Below are 25,572 nucleotides of genomic sequence, written 5' to 3'. Positions count from 1 at the left end.
GTTCCAAATTGCATTTTCAGTCAGCAGCAAAAGGTGCCAGATGCACCAGCACACTTCACAGGCCCCGGGGAATGACCGAGGGGGCACTGGACCTTCAGAAGGGCGCGGCCAGCACAAGCTCCCCATTGCTCGTGGGTGCACACAGGAAAAAGTTTGCAACATGTCTCGCCTGGAAGATACTCTATCATTCAAACATTTATACTCCTCTTTTATCTACCCTGTCAGAGAGGAAAACTGCTTTTTAAAGATATAAACAATATAAATTCTGATAGTAAAGCACTGTAAAAATTAGGTATGATATTTTTGGCACAAAGCACTTTTAAAATCTGAGCTCATTTTGCAAAATATATGTCTGGAATTTCTTATTTGAAAATAAAAGCTTTCAACATACACACAATGTGTAAATGATTGTATGAATTAATGAATTAGATTCTAGGTTTCCTTAAATACTGAATATCCCTTCAGTATACTTCACTACCAGATACCTGCATGCAGACCTCCACGTTCCACACCATACAGATATTGCACAAGTAACATTGCCAAAATACAAACTCACGCAGTCTGGCAAGACTTAGGGTTTACCTTTCAATATTATTTTTTTGTATGTATTTGACTTCAATACCCCTTTCCAGAAAAGCTGTATGACCAATTTTGGAAATACAATGCTTGCTATCTCTCCTGGACAAATATTAAAATCTGTACCAATACATTCAGGCATTCCACTTATGTTTTCCAGCACTTAAAATTCAGCAAAACCTGTTTTGGACATTTCTTATAGCATTCCTTCAAAAACAGGAGAAGCTTCGTCTGATGTAAAATAATTAAAATGAGTCCACAAGGCAGTAATTTTTCCACCAAAGATTTCACTCCATCTGAAAAGCACTGCAGAACAATATTTAAGTCTGTCAACTTTCACAGAGCCATTAGGTGCAAAGTCTGCTAAAAAAAAAAAATCTTGTAACATACCATGACAGCTGGATGTGTTTCTTACTGAATTGCACAAAATAATTCAACTTTTTTTCCTCCCTAAAGTGTTTTAGGGTATGCTACAGCTGCTGAAAGGATTTCTGTTTTTCTTGGTCCTCTGTTTGTTGGGTCTAAGATTGATGACATCTCCACCATTAAGGGTACCTGAATTCTGACCCGAGTGACTTCCAGTAGATGTATTAAAGACACCTGTGTAAATTGAGGGAAAACAGACAGAGTGATACTGATAGCGCTCAGGGTTACCAATTACAGATGGTACATCCAGCATCTTAGTAAATCAGTAATATTTTCCATATTTATATTTTTAAGCTTTTGTTTTCATTTAATATATTAAAAAAAATTTTTTTAAAGTAAACTCTAAACCCCCACCTTTTTTTTTTTATTTTTTTTTAAAGATTTTTTTAATTTATTTATTTGACAGAGAGAGAGAGAGAGAGATCACAAGTAGGCAGAGAGGCAGGCAGAGAGAAAGGTGGAAGCAGGCTCCCTGCTGAGCAGAGAGCCCGATGTGGGGCCCGATCCCAGGACCCTGAGATCATCACCTGAGCTGAAGGCAGAGGCCCAACCCACTGAGCCACCCAGGCGCCCCAAAACCCCCACCTTTTTAAGTAAACATGGGCTCAAACTCACAACTCTACGATCAGTTGTTGCATGTTCTACCAACTAAGCCAGCCAGATGCCCCACATTGGATTTATTTTTAATAGCAAATACACATTGCTTGTCAAAGTTCAAAGGGTATACAAAAGGGATTAAAGCCTCCCTTTCAGGGGTACCTGGGTGGTTCAGTCATTAAGCGTCTACCTTTGGGTCAGGTCATGATCCTAGGGTCCTGGGATCAAGCCCCACATCGGGCTCCCCACTCAGCAGGGAGCCTGCTTCCCCCCCTCCCACTCCCCCTGCTTGTGTTCCCTCTCTCGCTATGTCTCTCTGTCATATAAATAAATAAAATCTTCAAAAAAATAAAAAATAAAAAGTCTCTCTTTCAAATCACCAGTTTACCTTCCCTAAAGCATGCATGTGTTATCACTTTTCCCACGTATCCCTCCAGAGATATTTTGTGCATATTTAAGCAAAAAGGCATACATATTCCTTTTTCTCCCTTAATTACCAAAATGGTGATTAACTGTCCACACAGTTCTGCATCTTTTCACTAACAATCTATTTCTGAAATTTGGAATCAGTAAATACGATAATTTTTAAAAAAGATTTTATTTATTTATTTGACAGACAGAGGTCACAAGTAGGCAGCGAGGCAGGTAGAAAGAGAGAGGAAGAAGCAGGCTCCCCACCGAGCAGGGAGCCCAATGAGGGGCTCGATCCCAGGACACTGGGATCATGACCTGAGCAGAAGGCAGAGGCTTTAACCCACTGAGCCACCCAGGTGCCCCTATAGTTTCATTTTGAACTGTAATCTCTATAATCTCTAGATTATAGATTAAAGTTAAACTATAATCTTTAAACTATAAATCTATAATCTTAAACTATAATCATAAACTATAATCTCTAATTTATAAACTTATCATCCATGATACACCAAAGTCTGGCCCAGAGACACAGTCAGCAATACAAAGATGACTAAGACCAATTTCTGCCCACAAGAAGTTTATACTCTAATAAGTGAGGTGAGCTGATATACAAATAAGAAATGCTAGATACTCTACCTTAAGTGTCATAAAAGAGACCCAAGAGCCCACAGATGGTTCTAAGGAAGAACCAATTATAGCTACTGTATAAGAAAGGACAAACTGCTAAGAAAGGTATAATGGGGCAGCTGGCAGCACAATGGACTCAGATCTCTCTCAGAAGAAAAGCAGATTGGCCATGGCTCTCGCTAGTTATACAGTGAGCAAAGAAAGCCTTCTAGACAGTCCTTGAGTAATGAATAGTTCTTTGGCAGGGATGGGAAAGAGAGAGGTCATTCTCTCTCTAAGCAAAAAGGAAGAAAACAGTCCTAGAATGTTTAAGAAACAGCAAGACCTCTAGCAGAACTGGAAAACGGGGTCCATGTACAATAGTGGGCCATAAGGCCACACAGAATAGACGATACTGTCTTTAGATCTCAGAATGAAGAGAGCTGGGGCGCCTGGGTGGCTCAGTGGTTTAAGCCGCTGCCTTCGGCTCGGGTCATGATCTCGGGGTCCTGGGATCGAGTCCCGTGTGGGGCTCTCTGCTCGGCGGGGAGCCTGCTTCCCTCTCACTCTCTCTGCCTGCCTCTCTGCCTACTTGTGATCTCTCTCTGTCAAATAAATAAATAAAAAATCTTTAAAAAAAAAAAAAAAAGAATGAAGAGAGCTGCATTTAATATCCTCCACAATATGAATCTATCAAAGGGCTTTACTCAGTGAATTGGAAGAGACAATAATGGAGCCCAGAAGATAAGACCAGACAGAAGCTTATTACAACTGTCCTATTTTGTTTCACAGAGCATTTGAGGTGTCTGATGTAAGAACACAAGCAATAAAAATGGCAAAGTAAGAACAAAGAAACAGCCAGAACCAAGGGGGAAGGGGGGTTAAAAGAGGTCAAGAAAATAATGTACATGATTACATGTATGTAGTGGGGGGTTAGGGACAGAATACAGACATGAAGTCTCTAAGAGACTATGCAGAAGCTTTAGAAACAGAAAATATGGATCTCAACTTCCTGGAAGCCAAAACAAAGAGCAAGACATGGTGAGTCCTTGTTACAGAGAAGACAGCATACTTAGTCTTCAGGAAATGTTAGACTTTGTAGGCATTTATATATTTATTTATTTAAAGATTTTATTTAGTTTATTTGAGAGAGAGAGAAAGTATGCAAGAGAGTGTGTGAGCAGGGGGAAGGGGTAGAAGGAGAAACAAACTCCATGCTGAGCAGAGAGAGCCCAATGCAAGAGTCAATCCCAGGACATCATGCCCTGAGCCAAAGGCAGACACTTAACCAACTGAGCCACCCAGATGCCTTTTTGTAGGCATCTAACATTACAAAACCAAACCAAAACAAAACAAAACAAAAACCTGTAAAGTGTATGGAGACAGTACAAGTATTCCTCAGAAGAACAAGTGTTAAGACCTCCTTCATACATAGGACAGATCTTTATATATAAAGTCTTTATCTCTGCTCTCTTAATACATAAAACGGATTTAGGAAATTAGTTAAAAAGATATTTTAACTCAATATACCTTCTAATATGAGACCTGATACTAAGTTTTAATAATTGCTGATCTAGGGGCGCCTGGGTGGCTCAGTGGGTTAAAGCCTCTGCCTTCGGCTCAGGTCAAGATCCCAGAGTCCTGGGATCAAGCCCTGCATCGGGCTCTCTGCTCCGTGGGGAGCCTGCTTCCTCCTCTCTCTCTCTGTCTGCCTCTCTACCTGCTTGTGATCTGTCTCTCAAATAAATAAATAAAATCTTTAAAAAAAAAAAAATTGCTGATCTAATACTGCTAATCACATTTCTTAAAGAAAGGAACATATTATATATTTTTTTTTAAATGTAGGGGCATCTGGGTAGCTCAGTTAGTTAAGCATCTAATTCTTGACTTCAGCTCAGGTCATGATCTTGGGGTCCTGAGATTAAGCCCCACATCAGGCTCTGTACTCAGTGTAGAGTCTGACTGTCTCTCTCCCTCTACCCCTCCCCGTACTTGCTCTCTCTAAAATATATAAACCTCTTTTTTTTTTTTTAAGATTTTATTTACTTATTTGACAGAGACAGCAAGAGAGGGAACACAAGCAGAGGGAGTGGGAGAGGGAGAAGCAGGTTTCCTAAGAGCAGGGAGCCAGATGCAGGGCTTGAACCCAGGACCCTGGGATCATGATCTGAGCTGAAAGCAGCCGCTTAACAACTGAGCTACCCAGGCGCCCCTAAATAAATCTTTTTTAAAAAACAGTAAATATGGGTGCCTGGGTAGCTGAGTTGGTTAATCATATGACTCTTGATCGCAGCTCAGGTCTTGATCTCAGGGTTTTGTGTTCAAGCTCAGCACTGGGCTCTATGTTGGGCATGGGGCCTACTTAAACACTTAAGAGATGGTTAAAAAAAAAATAAATAATGCAATAATGAATGGAAAATTTATGTAAATATAGGATTAAAATTTCTTGGGTACTTACCAATTTTGTTACTACTTGAATGCGTTAATTCTGGATCCTCAGCTATTTGCTGTTTGAGTTTTTGAAGGTATTTTTCAGCCAAATATTTAAAAACTAGAATAAAAACAAAAATCTTACCAGGTCAGTACAATTTACCCATGTAAAATCTGTTATTTCATATCAGTCACTGTCTATTGTATACTTCCTAAAAACATTCATTTATTTTTGAAATGTCTGTATTCTTTCATTCATCCTTACGAAACACATTTAATATTAAATTGGAAGTATATGATCTAGTTGAAAAAATTCAACTTTTAAAAATTATTTGAGCAGGGGCTCCTGGGTGGCTCAGTTGGTTAAACATCTGCCTTCATCTCAGGTCATGATCCCAGGGTCCTGGGATTGAGCCCCACATCAGGGTTCCTGCTCTTCAGGAAGCCTGTTTCTCCCTCTCCCTGCCACTCCCCTTGCTTGTGCTCTTTTTCTGTCAAAAAAAATAAATAAAATCTTAAAAAAAAATTATTTGAGCAATACCTAAGTACAATGGTCATAATAAATATATATGGCATTTTAGTAGCAAAGAAATAAAATAATACTTGTAGTTATTAGTTTTAGGTACTTGAATAGGGATCAACATTCAGAACACTACACTAACTCAGTCTTGAAAAGTTGTCTCCTTTTTAAAAAAGATTTTATTTATTTTTGAGAGAGACAGAGAGAGAATGCATGCATGAGCATGAGCCAGGGGAGTGTGGTAGGGCAGAGGGACTGAGGCAGATGCCGAATCCCTGCTGAGCAGGGAGCCCAATGTGGCACTCAATCCCAGGACCATGGATCATGAACTGAGCCAAAAACAGATGCTTAACCGACTAAGCCATCCAGATGCCCAAGATATCTCCTTTCTTTAGGTGAAAAAAACTATCTCGAAGACACTTGAGTAATAATCAAGTTGCAATCTAATAAAAGAAGTAGCAGTTTTAGAACAAGAAAAATAATCGCCTTCTTCTACTGTCACTTTATTAAACTGGGAAATATTACTAAACAAATTAAGGTCGGGGTGCCTGGCTGGCTCAGTGAGTAGAGCATGGGACTCTTAATCTAGGGGTCGTAAGTTTGAGCCCCAAGCTGGGGACAAAGATTACTTAAAAAAAGCAAACCAGGGGCGCCTGGGTGGCTCAGTGGTTTAAGCCTCTGCTTTCGGCTCAGGTCATGATCTCAGGGTCCTGGGATCGAGCCCCGCATCAGGCTCTCGGCTCAGTGAGGAGCCTGTTTCTCCCCCTCTCTCTGCCTGCCTCTCTGACTACTTGTGACTTCTCTCTGTCAAATAAATAAATATTGAAAAAAAAAAAAAAAAAAAGCAAACCAAAGAACCCCCCCCCCCCCACAAAACGAGGGGTGCTTGAGTGGTTTAGTTGGTTGGGCACCCGCCTCCTGGTTTTGGCTGAGGTCATTATCTCATGGGTTGTGGCCTGAACCCTACATTGGGTCTGCACTTAGCAGGGAGTCTGGTTGATAATACCCTCTGCTCCCCCCCTGCTCTCTCTCTCAAATAAATAAATCTTTTTAAAGACACACACACACACCAATAGATTAAGGTCATTGTAACCATCTAATGGAATATCCAGTACAGAGGAGTTCTCAAACAAGTCAGTAACTTGAAAAGGTATGCATGAAAAACACATGCATGCATACACACTCATATATATACAGTTATATTTTTAAAGATAAAAAACAAAACAAAACCCACTAAAGTTTTTCTATAGGGAGTAACAAGTATTCAGAGTCATTGGTAATTAGTTAAGGACTCTAAGAAGCATCATGTCTCTAAATTTTACTTGATTATTGACAAGAAAATTCTGTTCTTATTACATATATGATTTCTGGAAACCACAACAGAAAAAACATAAGTAGAATAAAACAAACTTTCTGCTATTAATTTTTTTTAAAGGCAGTTTACCTTCAGTCACATTTAGATCTTCTTTCACTGACGTTCTGTAGAATCTTAGCTTTAACTTTTTTGCCAGTGCCTCAGCTTCCTCACTATATATTGATTAAAAGAAAAAAAAGGCACTTACAAAGGTACTTTCAGATAGCCTGTTTTAAAAGATCATTTTTATTACATTTACTGAATACGGCTTGCAGGTGGGGGTGTCAGACCTTCCAGCCCAGTTGAAAGCTATGTTCACAGTGCTTAGACAGGATTTTTAGTTTTCCGTATTCTTGGGGGATAAACACCACTATACTGTCATTTCTATAGTCATTGAACTCGAGCCTTAAAATGACTAAATATCCCTTTTCTTTATATAATACTTAAGTTAACTTTCTTTCTTGTTTTTAAAAACATTTGAATTTTCTTGCACTCTGAAAACCCTATGCTTCATTCCTTACTTTACTCATACTGGCTATGAAACTACTTTGCTGCCAAAACCCAAGTCATCATATTAACAACTGTGTCTACGAGAGCATACTCCTAATTTTAGTTTTATTATGACTCCTGATCTGACTCCACAGTTTTTCTAAGACTGTGGCAGCCCAGTTGGTTGGGCAACTGCCTTCAGCTCAGATCATGATCCTGGAGTCCTGGGATCCAGTCCCGCATCCACCTCCCTGCTCAGTGGGGAGTCTGCTTCTCCCTCTGACCTTCCCTCTTCTCACTTGCTCTCTCTCTCAAATAAATTTAAAAAAAAAAGTCTTTAAAATCGTTCCCGATGATTCCACCCTACCTCTACCTCCCTCCTGGTTTTCACATCCTTGTGTAGCCTTTCCTACACTGTAATCAAGGTTAATCTATGGGATCAATAATACACAGAAGGGATAGTATCAGACTTCTGAGATGAGGTCATAAGACACATTATGGCTTCTGCTTTGCACTGTCTTGAATCCCCTGACTGGGGGAAGCTGGCTGCCATGCTGTGCCGACACTCAAGCAGCCCCAGGGAGAAGTCTGCATGGCAAGGAACTAAGGCCTCCTGACAAGAGCCAAGTGAGAGAGCCATCCCAGAAGTGGATCCTCCAGCCCCAGTCGAGGTTGCCACAACTACCATCCTGGGCAATATCGCGACTGCAAGTTCACGAAAAACTGGAACCAGAACCACCTAGAGTGGCTAATCCACTCTTAAATCCCTGACCCACAGAAACTGAAATGATAAACTGTTGTTGTTTTAAGCCACTAAGTTTTGGGTCCATTGGTTATACAACAACAGATAACTAATATTAAGAACATACAAACAAGATAAAACCCAAAGACTTTTCAAAGCTAACAAATACAGGTAGAAATTATCTAGATGCTCTGTTCACAAATTTGAGCATAGTATTTCTGAATACACAAAACAGTATGAATCTTAACTACTTACCCCTTTAAACTCATCAATATAGATTAGCTCTAGATATTAAAACATACAGGGATGTTTTTCTTAACATTCTTATTAAATCTAGATTTGCTTTAACATCAAGAGCTGGATTTGTGGTATAAGACCTAAAACTGGAATTCTAAAAGAGCCTTCAAAATTTATTTCCTGTGATTTTCTCTACTTATGATTTCATATGAACTTTTTTTTAACCCAAACCAATCACCTAGAATAGCTCACAGAAAATTTAAATTTAAGGCAGTCTCTATAAAGAGTTTCCTAAAATTTTTAAATCCACACAAAAATTAAAACAGGTTTTAACTTCACAGAATTACCACCTCCCCCTCAAAAGTTGACATCTTACTTCTTTATACAAGAATCATCCAAGAGGTCAATCTTGTTTTGCACAAGCACAGTTGGTATATCTCCAACTTCAGCTACTACTTTCTCTCTCCAACTGGAAATTGCTTCAAAAGATTCCCTGTCTGTGGTAGAAAATACAAGCACACAAGCCTGGGCTCCTGTAAGGTCACAAAATAAGAATGTTATTTACATTAATGAAGCAATCCGATATAGGATGAGGGCAACTTTCACCTGTATTTTTTTATTGAAGTGTAACTAAGATACAATGTTATATTAGTTTTAGGTTTATCGAAACCATTTTTATGTAAATGAATATTATGTATATGAATATTGAGCTCACCTTTGCAGCACTGTGCTTAATGTTTTAACATACAAATTCTATTTTTTTTTTAAAGATTTTATTTATTTATTTGACAGAGAGATCACAAGTAGGCAGAGAGGCAGGCAGAGAGAGGGGGGAAGCAGGCTCCCCGCTGAGCAGAGAGCCCCATGCGGGACTCGATCCCAGGACCCCGGGATCATGACCCGAGCCGAAGGCAGAGGCTTTAACCCACTGAGCCACCCAGGCGCCCCTACAAATTCTATTTTCTAATTCCAAGAACCAGTGGTTCTTAAAATTGTGTACAAGTGTCAAAGTACCCTCAAAACTATACATTCTTGGGGCGCCTGGGTGGCTCAGTGGGTTAAGCGTCTGCCTTAGGCTCAGGTCATGATCTCAGGGTCCTGGGATGGAGCCCCATAGGGGGCTCTCTGCTCGGCAGGGAACCTGCTTCCCCCACTCTCTCTGCCTGCCTGTCTGCCTACTTGTGATCTCTCTCTCTCTCTCTCTGTGTCAAATAAATAAATGAAATCTTAAAAAAAAAAAAAAAGGCAAGAAAGAATGGTAAGCTAAGTAAGAATGACAAGCTATTGTCAAGTTCTTCCTATTACTATCTACCATTTGCTTGTGAATTTCTTTCAGCACAAATTTGAGAAAAATCATAATTTTCTCATTCTATTTACTTTAAAAAAAAACTTACTTTATTTTAGTAGCAGAATACCAGTGATGTTAATGAACACAATTTAAGAATCAGTGCCAGAAGATTAAAAATATATATAAAAATATATATATATATATATATATATATATTTAGGGGCACCTGGGTGGCTCAGTGGGTTAAGCCACTGCCTTCGGCTCAGGTCATGAACTCAGGGTACTGGGATCGAGTCCCGCATCGGGCTCTCTGCTAAGCGGGGAGCCTGCTTCCCTCTCTCTCTCTCTCTGCCTGCCTCTCTGTCTACTTGTGATCTCTCTCTGTCAAATAAATAAATAAAATCTTTTAAAATATATATATATATTTAAAACAGAGGAAAAGGTTTAATTTCATTTTTTATCCTGTTTAACTAAATAATTTCTATTACTCAATGACTATATTTTAATTTCCATGCTGAATGACAATATTTTAACTTTCAATTACCACATTAAGTGGCAACCTTCTGAAAGAAGCCCTTTTATTTTAAGTAGGCTCCACACGCAATGTGGGGCTTGAACTCACAACCCTGAGATCAGGAGTCACATGCTCTACTGACTAAACCAGCCAGGCACCCCTGAAAGCTTTTTTTATAAATGATTAGATGTTACATTAATCAGGCAGCATGGTGACAAAAGCAGATACACAGGCAACAAGAGAAAATCACCCTGGGATCAAGGGGATTTTCTGGAATCAAGGCACGTTTTCTTACTGTTACTCTTTCTTTCCAGATCCCTCAGGTATCAGACTTTCCTAATAAGACTCAAAACATATATACCTGGGCTGCCTAAGACACTCTATGGCCAAAAAAGGTCTGTGTACCACCAAAGGGAATATTGTAGTAGAAAGCAAAAGAGTATAAAAGAGAAAAACCATCAATTCATCATTATTGTAAAAGCAGAGGCTTCATATGGGAAAATATTCCCTACTCTAAACAGGTTTTTAAACCAAAGACTATATTAATTACAAAAATCGTCTAAATTAATATAAAAATGGGGCAGGGGATAAGGTACAACACAGACAGAAGCACCCTAACACTTTCCATGAATTTAAGGAGAAATAAAACTGACAAGGGATGCCTGGGTGGCTTAGTGGGTTGAGTGTCAGACTCTTGATTTTGGTTCAGGTCATGATCTCAGGGTCGTGAGATCGAGCCCCATGTCTGGCTCTACTCTGGGCATGGAGCCTGCTTAAGATTCTCTCTCTCTCTCTCCCTCACCTCTTTCTCTCTCTTAAAAAAACAAAACAAAATAACCCCCAACACTGACAAGATCACACTAGATACTGGTAAGTAAATTTATATTTATTTGAACTCTAATATTTACTTAAACTATAAATAAAATAAATAAAACATTATTTCATTACACTTTGACTAACAAACTTTTTAAAAAGATTTTTATTATTATTATTTTTTTAAGATTTTATTTAGGGGCACCTGGTGGCTCAGAGGGTTAAAGCCTCTGCCTTCGGCTCAGGTCATGATCTCTAGGTCTTGGGATCGAGCCCAGCATCGGGCTCTCTGCTTGGTGGGGAGCCTGCTTCCCTCTCTCTCTCCCTGCCTCTCTGCCTACTTGCGATCTGTCAAATAAATAAATAAAATCTTTTAAATAAATAAATATTTTATTTAATTTACTATTTTTTATTATAAAACTCTATTAGCTTTAAACCTAGAATTTTAGGGCATCTGAATGTCTCAGATGGTTAAGCATTTGCTTTCGGCTCAGATCATGATCCCAAGGTCCTGGGATCCATCCTGCATCGGGCTTCCTGCTCAGTAGGGAGCCGGCTTCTCCTTCTCCCTCTATTGCTCCTCCTGCTTGTGTTCCTTCACTCTCTCAAATACGTAAATAAAATCGTAAACAAACAAAAAAAACCTAGAATTTTATATCCAGTCAATAGTTCTTTGAGGGCCCTCAAATAGTTCTTTAGTTCAATAGTTCTTTTAGGGTATTTGCAGGGATACAAAGTCTTTAAAAAAGGACAAAGACATAAAAAAAAATAAAAACAAAAAACTCTTAGAGGAAGTATACTTTAATAAAAATGTATAAAAAAGCCAAGCAGATGGCGCCAGAGATATGGGCAGCAAGAATGATTAACTCAGAAAAGCAAAATGTTGTTTAAAAAAATCTTTCTAAGATTTTATTTGTAAGTAATCTCTACACCCAACACGGGGCTCAAACTCACAACCCCGAGCTCAAGAGTGACATGCTCTAGGGACTGAGCCAGTCAGGTGCCCCAAAATGTTGTTTAAAAAAATCAATAAACTCGGGGTGCCTGGGTGGCTCAGTGGGTTAAAGCCTCTGCCTTCGGCTCGGGTCATGATCCCAGCGTCCTGGGATCGAGCCCTGCATCAGGCTCTCTGCTCGGCGGGGAGCCTGCTTCCTGGACTCTCTCTCTCTGCCTACTTCTGATCTGTCAATTAAATAAATAAATAGAAAATCTTAAAAAAAAAAATCAATAAACCAACAGATAAAAGAAAAAGTATGTCCATAACAACCCCAAAATTATTTAGTAGGAGACTGAGTGGGGAGAGACCAAAGGAAAGTGGAAAAGTACTAAAGTGCCAGTCTAGAGAGAAGGGAAATGTACTGTTACATATGTTTAAGCAATCAAGGGAGGTAAACACAAATATGGGTAGAGACACCTGAATTTCCCATAGTTGTGGACAGTTCCTGCCTGTTGTTAATATCCTCAAAGCATATGCTGCAGGTGGCACTCAGGTTTTTTTTGTTGTTTTTTTCAGAATTTATTTATTTGAGAGAGAGAGAGAGTGCAAGCATGAGTGCGGGCAGGGGCAAAGGGAAAGGGAGAAGGCAGGGATCCCAGGACCCCGACATCACGGCCTGGGCCGAAGCCAGATGCTTAACCAGCTGAGCTACCCAGGCACCCCACACCTTTTCTGAACCTGAGCTTTTTCTGATGCTTCAGAAAGATTCTTGGGCTAGCCCATTCTAAGGGAAACTGCTAGCTCTGGAGAGAATTTGAAGGTATGGGAGATGGGATAAAACCTCAGCATCACTTTGGTGGGACTATCTTGAAGCATGGCTACATGGTTCCTCACAGGAACTGATTCTCCAATTGCCTACAGTAATAATTAGCTCATTAATGCTCCCTTCATAGGTTTTTCTCCATTTTCTCCCCAGTCTCTCACTTCTTCCTGGGATCACTTACCAAATAAACCAGCCCCACCAAGTTGTGCCAAGAACTGTTTTGTGGATTACTTTTGCAGGTATAATAATTCTGAGAAATGATGGACAACTTGTTTTAACTTCCTCTAACTGAATATTATCATCCATACATACAAATACTCTGTGAAATTGTGATGCATTATGGTTCTTTTCTGCTTAGGAACCTCCCTCCTCCCCCACCAAAAGAGCCCAATTATATACTTTAAAAAGTTAAAGACCCTTTATACAAAATTTTGACTGAGATGACAATAAAACAGATGACAAATACCAAATTCCAAATAAGTGTGGAAAGATCATTCTTTGCAGAATTTACAAAGGAAATGCCCATAAATCCATTATACAACTTTGGAACTCCCTCACAAGCACTTCAAGAATTTTTTTTTTTAAGAACTGAGAAGGGGAAAGGATTTCTTTAGAGGAAGTGCTGGCCACACTAACTCCTCTCTCTTTCTCTTGTTTTAAAGATTTTATTCACTTATTTATTTGAGAGAGAAAGAGTGAGCAGGGGGTAGGGGGAGAAGAGTAGAGAGAGAGGGATAAGCAGACTCCCCGCTAAGCAGGGAGCCCAACATGGGGCTCTATCCCATGACCCTGAGATTGTGACCTCAGAAACTTAAACAACTGAGCTACCCAGGTGACCCCTTTCTTTCTCCCTTAAGCTGGGGTGCTATGGGGGAAAGTACTATCATTACCTCCTTCATCTTAATCTAGAAGGAATGACTTTAGCAAGACTACTTAAGTAGCCTGGGATGTGTTCCTGGCAGTTGAGGGGCATTCTGGACTGACGTTGCCTTGATTCAAACCTGAGGAAGATGCAGTGGCTGGGAACAACAGCAAAAAGGCAAGACCAACACACAAAAAGAAAAGAGCTGCCTTTGGGAGTAACTGTGCTCCTGTCGATAGCAAGACAAAAAATGCACAGGAATTTCATATGGAGAGAGGTGAACCACATCTCAGAGATAACCTAGCATGGGGTCATTTTTAACTCATGTCCCATAGGACTGCTTATTGGATGATAGGAGTTTAGCATAGAGGGTAGAAGTGGAACACAACTCCTGCAAGAGGCAGCAAAGAGGAAAAGAAACTGCAAGAATTTAAGTATACAGAGTCATCTGGCTCAGTGGGTTAAGCCTCTGCCTTCGGCTCAGGTCATGATCCCGGGGTCCTGGGATCAAGCCCCACATGGGGCTCTCTGCCCAGCAGGGAGCCTGCTTCCATTCCTCTCTCTCTGCCTGCCTGTGATCTCTGTCTGTCAAATAAATTTAAAAAAAAAATCTAAAAAAGCTTCTGCCTTCAGCTCAGGTCATGATCTCAGGGTCCTGGGATCGAGTCCCGCATCGGGCTCTCTGCTCAGTGGGAAGCCTGCTTCCCCCTCTCTCCCTGCCTGCCTCTCTGCCTGCTTGTGATCTCTATCTGTCAAATAAATAAATAAAATCTCTAAAAAATAAGTCAAGTATACATGTATATCCCCCAAAATGGGAACCTTGGAGGAATTCAGGACAATCCCTAGAGAAAGAATCATCTTGGAACACCTGCCACCTAGGGGGCTCCAACATCAAATAATAGCACTTGCAAGAGTGTTCCTGTCTGGGATGTCTGGCTGGCTTAGCAGATCAGACCATGTGACTTTTGATTTCAGGGTTGTGAGTTTGAACCTTATGTTGGGCAGAGAGATTACTTAAAAAGGAGGAAAAAAAAAAAAAAAGAGTGCTTGGGTCTCCCAGTTCCATTTTCCCCCGGGCGTGACTGCAGAGAAGGAAGACATCTCCAGCAAGTCAAAGAAAAGTGAGAGGAAGGAAGCAACCAAAATTCTCTTCCCAGAGTGCAGATACTAACTGGCCTATTAAAACTCCAGGGAAGATAAGAGATTTAATGCTAAATTATATTTGTAGTTTTGATTAATACACAAGACTGGCTATTCTAACCACCAAAATAGGATAATGTTTATGACTAGAAATAACTATGAGGCAGTTGAAAAAAACTACTTAAAAGTGACCAGAGTGACCAGAAAAGACATGAGCTGAAGGGAGTTTTCTCTGAGGGTCAAGAAAGAACCTTCTCTCCCCCTACTGCCTACTAAAATCACAGGGATGGGGAGAGACAAAAAAAGAAGTTGCATTTTGGTAACTTCAGGAACTCTGTTCAACATACCAACTACTATAAATTTTTTTTAATATTTTATTTATTTATTTATTTGAGAGAGATGGAGATAGCAAGAGAGAGCACAAATGGGAAGAAGGGGGAAAAGAAGACTCCCCACTGAGCAGAGAGTCCGATGCAGGGCTCAATCCCAGGACCGTGGGATCATGACCTGAGCCAAAGGCAAATGTTTAACCAACAGAGCCACCCAGGCGCCCCTATAAATATTCTAAATTGAAAAATGATCCTATACTGTTATCCTTTCTTTTTCTTCCTTTGACCTCCAGTTCTATGTTGGTACCAGTCATCTTTAAGAAAGTTAATAAAGTTTTAAAAAAATGTTAATAATGCTTTAATTTCTCTGTTACAGTCATTTGGACATATGTTACACCCTTGATACTTAATGGTAGCCAGTGTTTCCTATCCATCTATTTTTTTTTTTTTAAGATTTTATTTATTTATTTGACAGACAGAGATCACAAGTAGGCAGGGAGACAGGCAGAGAGAGAGAGAAGAGGAAGCACGCTCCCTGCTGAGCGGAGAGCCCAATTCGGGGCTCGATCCCAGGACCTGGAGATCATGACCTGAGCCAAAGGCAGAGTTTAACCTACTGAGCCACCCAGGTGCCCCGTATCCATGTATTTTAAAAAGACCTTTATTTTCCTACCAGTCAATCTTCCTTCAATAATACCTACTCTAAGAATCACACCATTCATCATGGTGTAACAGTAAACCACCCACAAAAGAATCACTTCAAATAATTAACAAACTATTCCACTTATCCACACATCAGGAATATAAAGATCTGAATAAAATTTTGGTGTCAATTATAAGATCACCATCGGCAAATATTTTATTTCTAATTAGTAAGATCTTTCAAAAAAAGTTACCATTTCTGAATGCAATTCAGAAAATACTCAAGATACATAATGTTTAGAGAGTAATTCTGTCCTCAAATTCTGAAAGACCCTAAAAGACGGCCTCTAGACTTGAGAGTGTTGCTGAGGACCAGCAGCATGAGGGTTACCTGGGAGGTTGTAGAAATGCAGAATCTCAGAGCCATCCACTTATCTCCTAAATTAGAGACTGCATCTTAATAAGCTCCCCAAGGAATTAATGTACACATGACAGTTTAAAAAACAATGCTCGGGGCACCTGGGTGGCTCAGTGGATTAAGCCGCTGCCTTCGGCTCGGGTCATGATCTCAGGGTCCTGGGATCGAGCCCCACGTCGGGCTCTCTGCTCTGTAGGGAGCCTGCTTCCTCCTCTCTCTCTGCCTGCCTCTCTGCCTACTTGTGATCTCTCTCTGTCAAATAAATAAAAATAAAATCTTAAAAAAAAAATAAAATAAATTTAAAAAACAATGCTCTATACAACATGGCATAAAATTTAGTAAGGCAGTTCGGCTCAGGTCATGATCCCAGGGTCCTGGGATCGAGCCCCACATCGGGCTCTCTGCTCAGCAGCGAGCCTACTTCCTCCTCTCTCTCTGCCTGCCTCTCTGCCTACTTGTGATCTCTGTCTGTCACATAAATAAATAAAATCTTAAAAAAAAAAATTTAGTAAGGCAGGCCAATCAGAAACACAGGTTTTAAAATTATATGTATTATAGTTATTATGGATTATCTGGATTTCAAATGCCTGGCCCTTATTCTTATTGATAATCTATAAAATTTGAAGCACACACATTATTTAATGAATCATTCTATCACAGATTCCATGCTCATATAATTTAAACCATATCTAAAAGACTTGGATAGTCTAATTCTGCTGTTCCTAATTTTTGCATTTATAATGGAAATTTATAATGGAAATTTATAAATAGCTTCTTGTCCAGAGCCATTTCATTTCCAACAATTTATATTCACTTATGTTCATGAAAGATGTTACTTAAAAAAAAATGTTTCCTTCTATTTATGAGCATAATCTCAGATAACAGGTCTCAAGTTTATAACTTCATTTCCCCATATTGTCAGTCAAAACCATTTTTTTCTTAGAAACAAATCACAGTAAAAAAACTAAAATGAAAACGTTTTATACTGTACATAACTTTCTGTACTAAGTATGGTGTCTACTGTCTAGGTAGACTTCTTAAGAATTTAAGAGGAGTCACTTGGGATCCCATAAGGGTTTGTTTTTTTTTTTTTTTTAAAGATTTTATTTATTTATTTGACAGAGAGAGATCACAAGTAGGCAGAGAGGCAAGCAGAGAGAGTGAGAGGGAAGCAGGCTCCCTGCCGAGCAGAGAGCCAGATGCGGGACTCGATCCCAGGACCCTGAGATCATGACCTGAGCCGAAGGCAGCGGCCTAAACCACTAAGCCACCCAGGCGCCCTCCCATAAGGGTTTGTAACATGATCTGCGCTCTGTTCTTTACAAAGTCATGTTTCAACATGTCTCACTATACAATTAATGCAGTATTCTAAGAATATAACGGTGCCTTTAAACAATGGTTGTTTTGTTTTTTAAGATTTTCTTTATTCATTTGACAGAGAGAGAGAGAAAGATCACAAGTAGGCAGAGAGGCAGACAGAGAGCAGGAAGCAGGCTCCCTGCTGAGCAGAGAGCCTGATGCTGGGCTTGATCCCAGGACCCTGAGATCATGACCTGAGCCAAAGGCAAAGGCTTAGCCTACTGAGCCACCCAGGTGCCCCTAAACAATGGTTTCTTATATGGTAGGTCTTTTAAATGAATTATGATAAAATTTTTCTTGAATAAAAATTTTTTTAATTTTATTTATTTTGAATAATACATTTCTAGGACATAAATCAGTAAGTCCTAATTTTATAAGGCATGGTGTTTCCATCAATAAATCGGTATCTTAATGCATTCTTCCCAGCCGTTACATTCTGTTCCTAATCTTCATTTCTATTTAATTATATTATCATATTTGAATCTATACTAGTAGCAGATGATTACCTGGTTGCCTAGCTGTCATCCAATTACCCTCCTTCCCTGAGAACACCTCTCCCTCATAGTAGCCATATGGTTTAGGTAGGATGAACCTACCCTCTGCTCTGGGGAAGAAGGCCCTAAGTGCACCAAGCCAATTAGGGTAATCACATTCCTCTACTTACAGTGATCCGCTCCAGGGTGATCTAATCAGATAAAAGCTCAGGACTTTTGATCCACTGTTGTTGGAATTAACCCTTACCCCCAGGATATGAACAAGGCATGTGGCTTCCATTGCTGATGGTACCAATCTTGCCACCAAGAAGAAACTCAGCATGAGGAACCCCACACAGGGAGTGTGGCAAGTCAGGAGAATCAAAGAGGTTAGAGTAAGAACAAACTATAACTAAAAGCTATGCTGTTTCTACTTCTCTTCGTAGTTTAAGTTACCTTGAGGTTGCTTTTCTCTTCTCAGCAACCAAAGCATTCTGGTGAATCCCAAAGGAAAGCATATAAGAATATTCAATGTCATTTCCCAAATTTACATATAACTGCCACTGTTTATTACTTAATTCATTTTGGGATGTGATGTTTATTCTTATGACTTAGAAAAAGAAGCTGAAACTTAAGACCTGTCTCAGCATCCCATGCTCTTTGCCATTTTAACATGGTTGACTAAAAAAAATTACATTTTAGAGAGGGCGGTTGGGTTATTGACATTGGGGAGGGTATGGCATATGGTGAGTGGTGTGAAGTGTGTAAGCCAGATGATTCACAGACCTGTACCCCTGGGGCAAATAATACATTATATGTTAATAAAAATAATTAATTTTAAAAATTACATTTAAGCTTTTTTCTTTTTTTAACATACAATGTATTATTTATTTCAGGGGTACAGGTCTGTGATTCATCAGTCTGACACAATACACAGTGCTCACCACCACACATACCCTCTTAAGAATAGCTATTAAGAGATAATCTATTTATATGCTTAAGATCACTTTTAAGTTAAAACGTTAAGTGTAGGGATGCTCTGGCTCAGTCAGTTAAGCATCTGCCTTGGACTCAGGTCATGAGCCTGCTTCTCCCTCTCTCTCTGTGCTCTCTTCCTGTGTCTCTCAAATAAATAAATAACATCTTTAAAAATAAAATAAAATGTTAAGTGTAGGGAAACCAAACCTGTTTGACGCCTTGTAGCCCAAATGAAACAAAGTGGAAAAAAATTTAAATAGCACCCACAGTAAATTAAGATAAGACAAGTAAATACTAACAATTATGGGTCCTTTTTTTAGATTCTGGCAAAGAATGGTTTTTACAGACATTGTACACACCTAAAAAGTACTAAACAAGCAGCATACAACAAGCAAGATGAGTCAAATTTTAAAAATTAAAAGATAATAATGTTGAACATTCATAGTCTCATGGGATAAAACTTAAGAAAGCATTAATTCCTCAACTACAAAATATTTTTAGCTACCTGGTCTGTTTTGTTTTTTTTTTTTTAAACCAAGGATCCAAGTGATCTACTTAACAGTACAGTTCCAACATTTTCTCTTTTCTATTTATGTGCAAATCAAATCATTTTTGACATTTGACAAGTTTTGCCTTTTTTCAAGTTAAACTTTATTTTGGGATAATTATAGACTAACACAGTTTTGCTTTTATAGATTAGAGATACACATGGCAAATACATTTTCAAAAAATAACCATACTGGTTAAAAAGTAATACTGCCATTCGAATTGTCAAAAGCTTAAAAACCAAGAACCCAAGGGCATCTGCTCATTCAGTTGGTTAAGCATCTGCTTTGGCTCAGATTGCCATCTCAGGGTGGATCCCCACTGGGATGGAGCCCCACTGGGCTCCCTCCTCAGTAGGAATCTGCTTGTCCCTTTCCCTCCACCCCTCCCCCCCACCCCCATTCTTTCCCTCTTTTTCTCAAATGAATAAATAAAATCTTTTTTTTCATTTTTTTTTTAAAGATTTTATTTATTTATTTGACAGAGAGAGAGATCACAAGTAGGCAGAGAGGCAGGCAGAGAGAGAGGAGGAAGCAGGCTCCCTGCGGAGCAGAGAACCCTATGCGGGGCTCGATCCCAGGACCCTGAGATCATGACCTGAGCCGAAGGCAGCGGCTTGATCCACTGAGCCACCCAGGCGCCCGAATAAATAAAATCTTAAAAAAAAAAAAAAAAAAAAAAGGAAGAACCCAACCTATCTCTTTTCCTCATAAAAAGAACATACATTTCATAATGAGAATTTAGAGGAAAAAGATAGGTAAAAACGATGAAAATCTCATGTACTCCTACTACTTTTTTTATATTTCCACTAGGAGTTTTGTTTGTTTTCTTTCCATGTGAATGGGGTGAGGGGGTGTGGTGGTAATAACCCCACTAAGAAAATACAAATAATTTTTTTTAAATTTTTTATTTATTTATTTGACAGAGATCACAAGTAGGCAAAGAGGCAGGCAGAGAAAGAGAGAGAGGGGGAAGCAGGCTCCCTGCTGAGAGAGAGCCTGATGCGGGGCTCCATCCCAGGACCCTGGGATCATAACCCGAGCTGAAGGCAGAGGCTTTAACCCACTGAGCCACCCAGGCTCAGTGTATTTTGTATTTGTATTTGTATTTGTATTACCCCAAAAATACAAATAATTTTTGCTCAGGAATTAACGTTAGGACACTTGAGTGGCTCAGTCGGTTAAGTATCTGCCTATGGCTGGAGTAATGATTGCAGGGTCCTGGGATGGAGCCCACATTGGGATCCCTGCTCAATGGGAAGCCTGCTTCTCCCTCTCCTCCCAAATTGTGCACTCTCCTGCTCTCAAATAAATAAACAATCTCAAAAAATGTTTTTAAATAAAATTTAAGAATTAACGTTAATTTCCAGGCCTGTTAATCAATAGTGTCAATGCTCATGAAATTAATGATTTGATAAAAATGCCATCTAATCTAAGAGCTTTGAGCCATAAGAACATAATTCCTGCTTTACACCATGTTACAGGTGCTCAACATCCAAACTAACATCCACAGGAGAGCAATAGTCAAAACTACTCCCCCAGGAAGCCTTAAGGGACACAGTAAACAGAATGAGAAGTAGTGGTAGCATTGTTAGAATAAGACCTGAGAGGTGCACCTCTCTTCTCAAGAAACCAGAATGTCTTCTTAGAGGAGGCATTGGAAGTCAGGTTTCTCTGGTACCAAGAAAGGCAACTTCTTTGGCTGTTTATACGTTAGTGTAATTATATTTTCATTAGACCTCTGTGGCCATTATTACAAGTTCCACATTTTCAAAAGTGGTAAAAAACAATCTATACATGCAAGTGTCAATAGTTTCTAAGGCCACAACAGGCTATATGGAGCCTTTGGTTACTTTGTTCTCATTACATTCACCATTAGCAATAAGGCAGAGAAACACTGAAAATACTGTCATAAATTCCAAAAGGAAAGGACAAAATTTTAGACGAAAATGTTAATGGAAACTTCAGGTTCCATTTAGAAATTTCAGCTTTCCTTAAGGAATTCAACCCTGCATTTTAGACTCATCAGTGCTACAGATGGAGTTCCTTCCTTTCGTATGTATCTCACACATCCCTGAACTCTCATAGCACCAAGATGGCTTTATCCACGCAATTTCATGCATCTTAACAAAGTGTCATCTTATTTGCAGGGACTTTACTTTTTCATACCAGTTTCCACTCTCTGACCATAGAGTCATCTCCATGTGGTCAGAGGTAGGCACTGAACAGTTTCTAACTGATTAGAACTGGGAACGCCTATGTGAGTCATATAATTCCAAGGCAGATAAGAACTATCCGTGGTACAAAGTATTATTCACCACTCAACAAGATCATTAGGGGAATAATGACCTAAGAGGTTTTGTTTGTTTGTTTGTTTTTGTTTTTTTTATTTTCAGCGTAACAGTATTCATTGTTGACCTAAGAGGTTTTTAAAAATACTTTGAGTCTATTTTCGTGTGTGGTGTAAGGAAGTGGTCCAATTTCATTTTTCTGCAAGTGGCTGTCCAATTTTCCTGCACTACTGGGTATTTACCCTAAAGATACAAACGTAGTATTCCGAAGGGGCACGTGCACCCAAATGTTTATAGCAGCAATGTGCACAATAGCCAAACGATAGAAAGAACCTAGATGTCCATCAGCAGATGAATGGATAAAGAAGAGGTGGTATATATACACAATGGAATACTATGCAGCCATCAAAAGAAATGAAATCTTGCCATTTGCGATGACGTGGATGGAACTAGAGGGTATCATGCTTAGTGAAATAAGTCAATCGGAGAAAGACAACTATCATATGATCTCCCTGATATGAGGACGTGGAGATGCAACATGGCGGGTTAGGGGGATAGAAGAAGAATAAATGAAACAAGATGGGATTAGGAGGGAGACAAACCATAAGTGACTCTTAATCTCACAAAACAAACTGGGGGTTGCTGGGGGGAGGTGAGGTTGGGAGAGGGGGGGGGTTATGGACATTGGGGAGGGTATGTGCTATGGTGAGTGCTGTGAAGTGTGTAAACCCGGTGATTCACAGACCTGTACCCCTGGGGATAAAAATACACTATATGTTTATAAAAAAATAATAAATAAAAAATTAAAAAAAAAATTACTCTGAAATTAATTCAAGTCTTCTTAATAAGAAACTCTTCTATGTGGAATAAAAAAAAAGTGAAGTTCTTTGTTTGGCCAAAAGAACATGCCCAAATAAACGAACTCCAAAATTTACCTCGATAGTAGGCTTTTGTTATTGCATCAAATTCCTCTTGACCTGCTGTATCCCACAACATTAGTCTGACATCTTCATCATTGACTCTGAAACAAGACATGATTTCATATGTAAAGAAAACATCTTTAGTAACATAGCTTTGTGCATATTTCTATTTTTCAAATCTGAAGGTTTTAAAAGTGCACCGCTGGTTTTCACCTTAAAAAGTCCGAGTGCTTTTAAATGCTGATACCACCACCGGTAGTGAAACTAAAGGGGGGAAAACATTCCCCCCAAGCTACAACTTCATACATGATTTAAGTTTACCTGTCCTGTTTTCTCCTTTAACAATAGTCACAGACAGTGGTGGCCTGAGGACCAGCAGCACTGGGAAGGGGATTCTCTTAGGTTAGTACATTCTAATGGGTCCCGGATAAGAATAAGAAAGGAAAGAAGCAAAAAAGGAATTTAAAAAGGAAGGAAGGGAGGGAGAGAGGGAGGGAGAAAAGCAGCTTGGCTGCCCTACAGCTTAAAAATTTACTCTTCTTTTGTCATAAGTGCATTGTCTGGTTCATGTGGTTATGTTCTATAAAATCACTGCAAACACGGAATTATCAAACACTGAAACACTGTTCCTAGGGGAAATACAGAGTTAGGTTCCTGTGACCCCTAGTTACATTTTCACCTAACAAATCAATGCACAACCTTGGTTTTTTGTGGTTCTGTTGGAAGATAACTTATTTAATACATACTGTTAATTCATTAACATTGAACTCAAGGCCAAAAGCACTGTAATTCATGCGTAAATGAAGTGTACCCAGCATACATATTTACTCTATAAGGCACATCATCGGCTTCTTGTACTTAGGAAAACTAGACAGCACTATGCTTGGGGTACATTTTAAACGGCGACATCATCAACAAGAAGCAAAAAAATGTGGCACAAAAATAGAGATGAGAAAACACTTGTTTATAGTGTGAGGGATGAAAAAAGAAGGAAGAGGTATTGTTTGACCTAAGTTGAGAATGTGCATGTAGCGTAGCAAATAGTTGCTGCTCTGTGCATATCCACAAACGACTACCAAAGCACTAGGAGTACTGACTCTAGGGTTACAAACAGATTTTAGCAAGTAGATCAGTTGCAAATATGGAACCTATAAATAAAGAGAACCAACAGTACACTTAAAGTATAAATATGGAATCTACAAATAATGATCAACTGTATATTTAAAATATTAATTTGGTTCAGATAACAAATACAAAAATGAACACACCATGAAGGCTTAAAATGAATCCTCTTAAAATATTTGAGAAAGGGGGCACCTGGGTGGCTCAGTGGGTTAAAGCCTCTGCCTTTGGCTTAGGTCATGATCCGAGGGTCCTGGGATCAAGCCCCACATCAGGTTCTCTGCTCCGCAGGGAGCCCACTTCCCCCTCTCTCTGCCTGCCTCTCTGCCTACTTGTGATCTCTGTCAAATAAATAAAATCTTTAAAAAAAAAAAAAAAAAGATGGTAACAGAATACAAATAAGAAATTGAACAATCCTTAGGGGCACCTGGGTGGCTCAGGGGGTTAAAGCCTCTGCCTTTGGCTCAGGTCATGATCCCAGGGTTCTGGGATCGAGCCCCACATCGGGCTCTCTGCTCAGCAGGGAGCCTGCTTCCTCCTCTCTGTCTGTCTGTCTCTCTGCCTACTTGTGATCTCGGTCTGTCAAATAAATAAAAAGTATTAAAAAAAAAAAGAAAAGGAAAAAAAAGAAATTGAACAATCTTTAAAACAATGAACACATCTTTTTTTTTTTAATATTTTATTTATTTGACAGAGAGAAATCACAATTAGGCAGAGAGGCAGGCAGAGAGAGAGGAGGAAGCAGGCTCCCCACGGAGCAGAGAGCCCGATGTGGGGCTCGATCCCAGGACCCTGAGATCATGACCTGAGCCGAAGGCAGAGGCTTTAACCCACTGAGCCACCCAGGCGCCCCCACAACTATCTTTAATGCTAATGTCTAGGCTAGTCAGATTTGTTTAATGTTACTTACTTCTTTAATACCTGTCAGTTTGTCCCTACAATTTCAAATATGTGTGGGGTGTGAAAGAACAGGCAAAATGAGTGAAGGGGACTGGGAGACACAGGCTTCCAGTTATGTAATGAATAAGTCACAAGAATAAAAGGTACAGGGAATATAGCCAATGACATTGTAAGAGCATTATATAGGGACAGATACAGCTACACCTGTGGTGAACACAGCATAACCTATAGAGAGAAGTTGAATCATTCTACTGTATATCTGAAACTAATGTTAACATTGTGTGTCAACTATAATGAAATGAAATGAATATCTTTAAAAGTTCTCAGGACTAGGGGTGCTTGGGTGGCTCAGTGGGTTAAAGCCTCTGCCTTCGGCTTAGGTCATGATCTCAGGGTCCTGGGATTGAGCGGGCTCTCTGCTCAGCACGGATCCTGCTTCCTCCTCTCTCTCTGCCTGCCTTTCTACCTACCTGTGATCTCTCTATGTGTGTATCAAATAAATAAATAAAATCTTTTTTTAAAAAAGTTCTCAAAAAAAAAAAAAGTTCTCAGAACTAAAAACAAATACTGTTACTTTTTTTTTAAGATTTTATTTACTTGACAGAGAGAGAGAGTGAGCACAAACAGGAGTGACAGGAGAGGGAAAGGGAGAAGCATACTTCCTGCTGAAGTCTGGATGGCTCAGTTGTTAAGTGTCTGCCTTTAGCTCAGGTCATGATCCCAGAGTCCTGGGATGCAGCCCCACATCGGGCTCCCTGCTCAGTGGGAAGCCTGCTTCTCTCTCTCCCACTCCCCTGCTTCTGTTCCCTCTCTCGCTGTGTCTCTCT

The 25,572-nt window shown here is 39.6% G+C and overlaps 1 protein-coding gene across 1 annotated transcript in view; it reads right to left on the bottom strand.

Moving 5' to 3' along the window:
- Positions 1 to 456: 456 nt before the first annotated feature.
- RAB23 (RAB23, member RAS oncogene family) overlaps positions 457 to 25,572 on the bottom strand; it is a 38,233-nt gene continuing 13,117 nt past the window's right edge. Inside the window, exons 3-7 of the mRNA XM_046006789.1 lie at positions 22,739 to 22,824; positions 8,768 to 8,924; positions 7,014 to 7,096; positions 5,078 to 5,170; positions 457 to 1,176 (exon numbers count right to left, since the gene is read on the bottom strand). Of these exons, the coding sequence (XP_045862745.1) occupies positions 1,037 to 1,176; positions 5,078 to 5,170; positions 7,014 to 7,096; positions 8,768 to 8,924; positions 22,739 to 22,824 (559 nt within the window). The 3' untranslated portion in view covers positions 457 to 1,036. The remainder of the gene's footprint in view (positions 1,177 to 5,077; positions 5,171 to 7,013; positions 7,097 to 8,767; positions 8,925 to 22,738; positions 22,825 to 25,572) is intronic.

The sequence above is a fragment of the Meles meles genome, chromosome 5, assembly GCF_922984935.1.
Source record: "Meles meles chromosome 5, mMelMel3.1 paternal haplotype, whole genome shotgun sequence".
NCBI lineage: Eukaryota > Metazoa > Chordata > Mammalia > Carnivora > Mustelidae > Meles > Meles meles.
The sequence above is the reverse complement of the archived record's forward strand: the minus strand, read 5'-3'. Positions and strand labels throughout refer to the sequence as shown.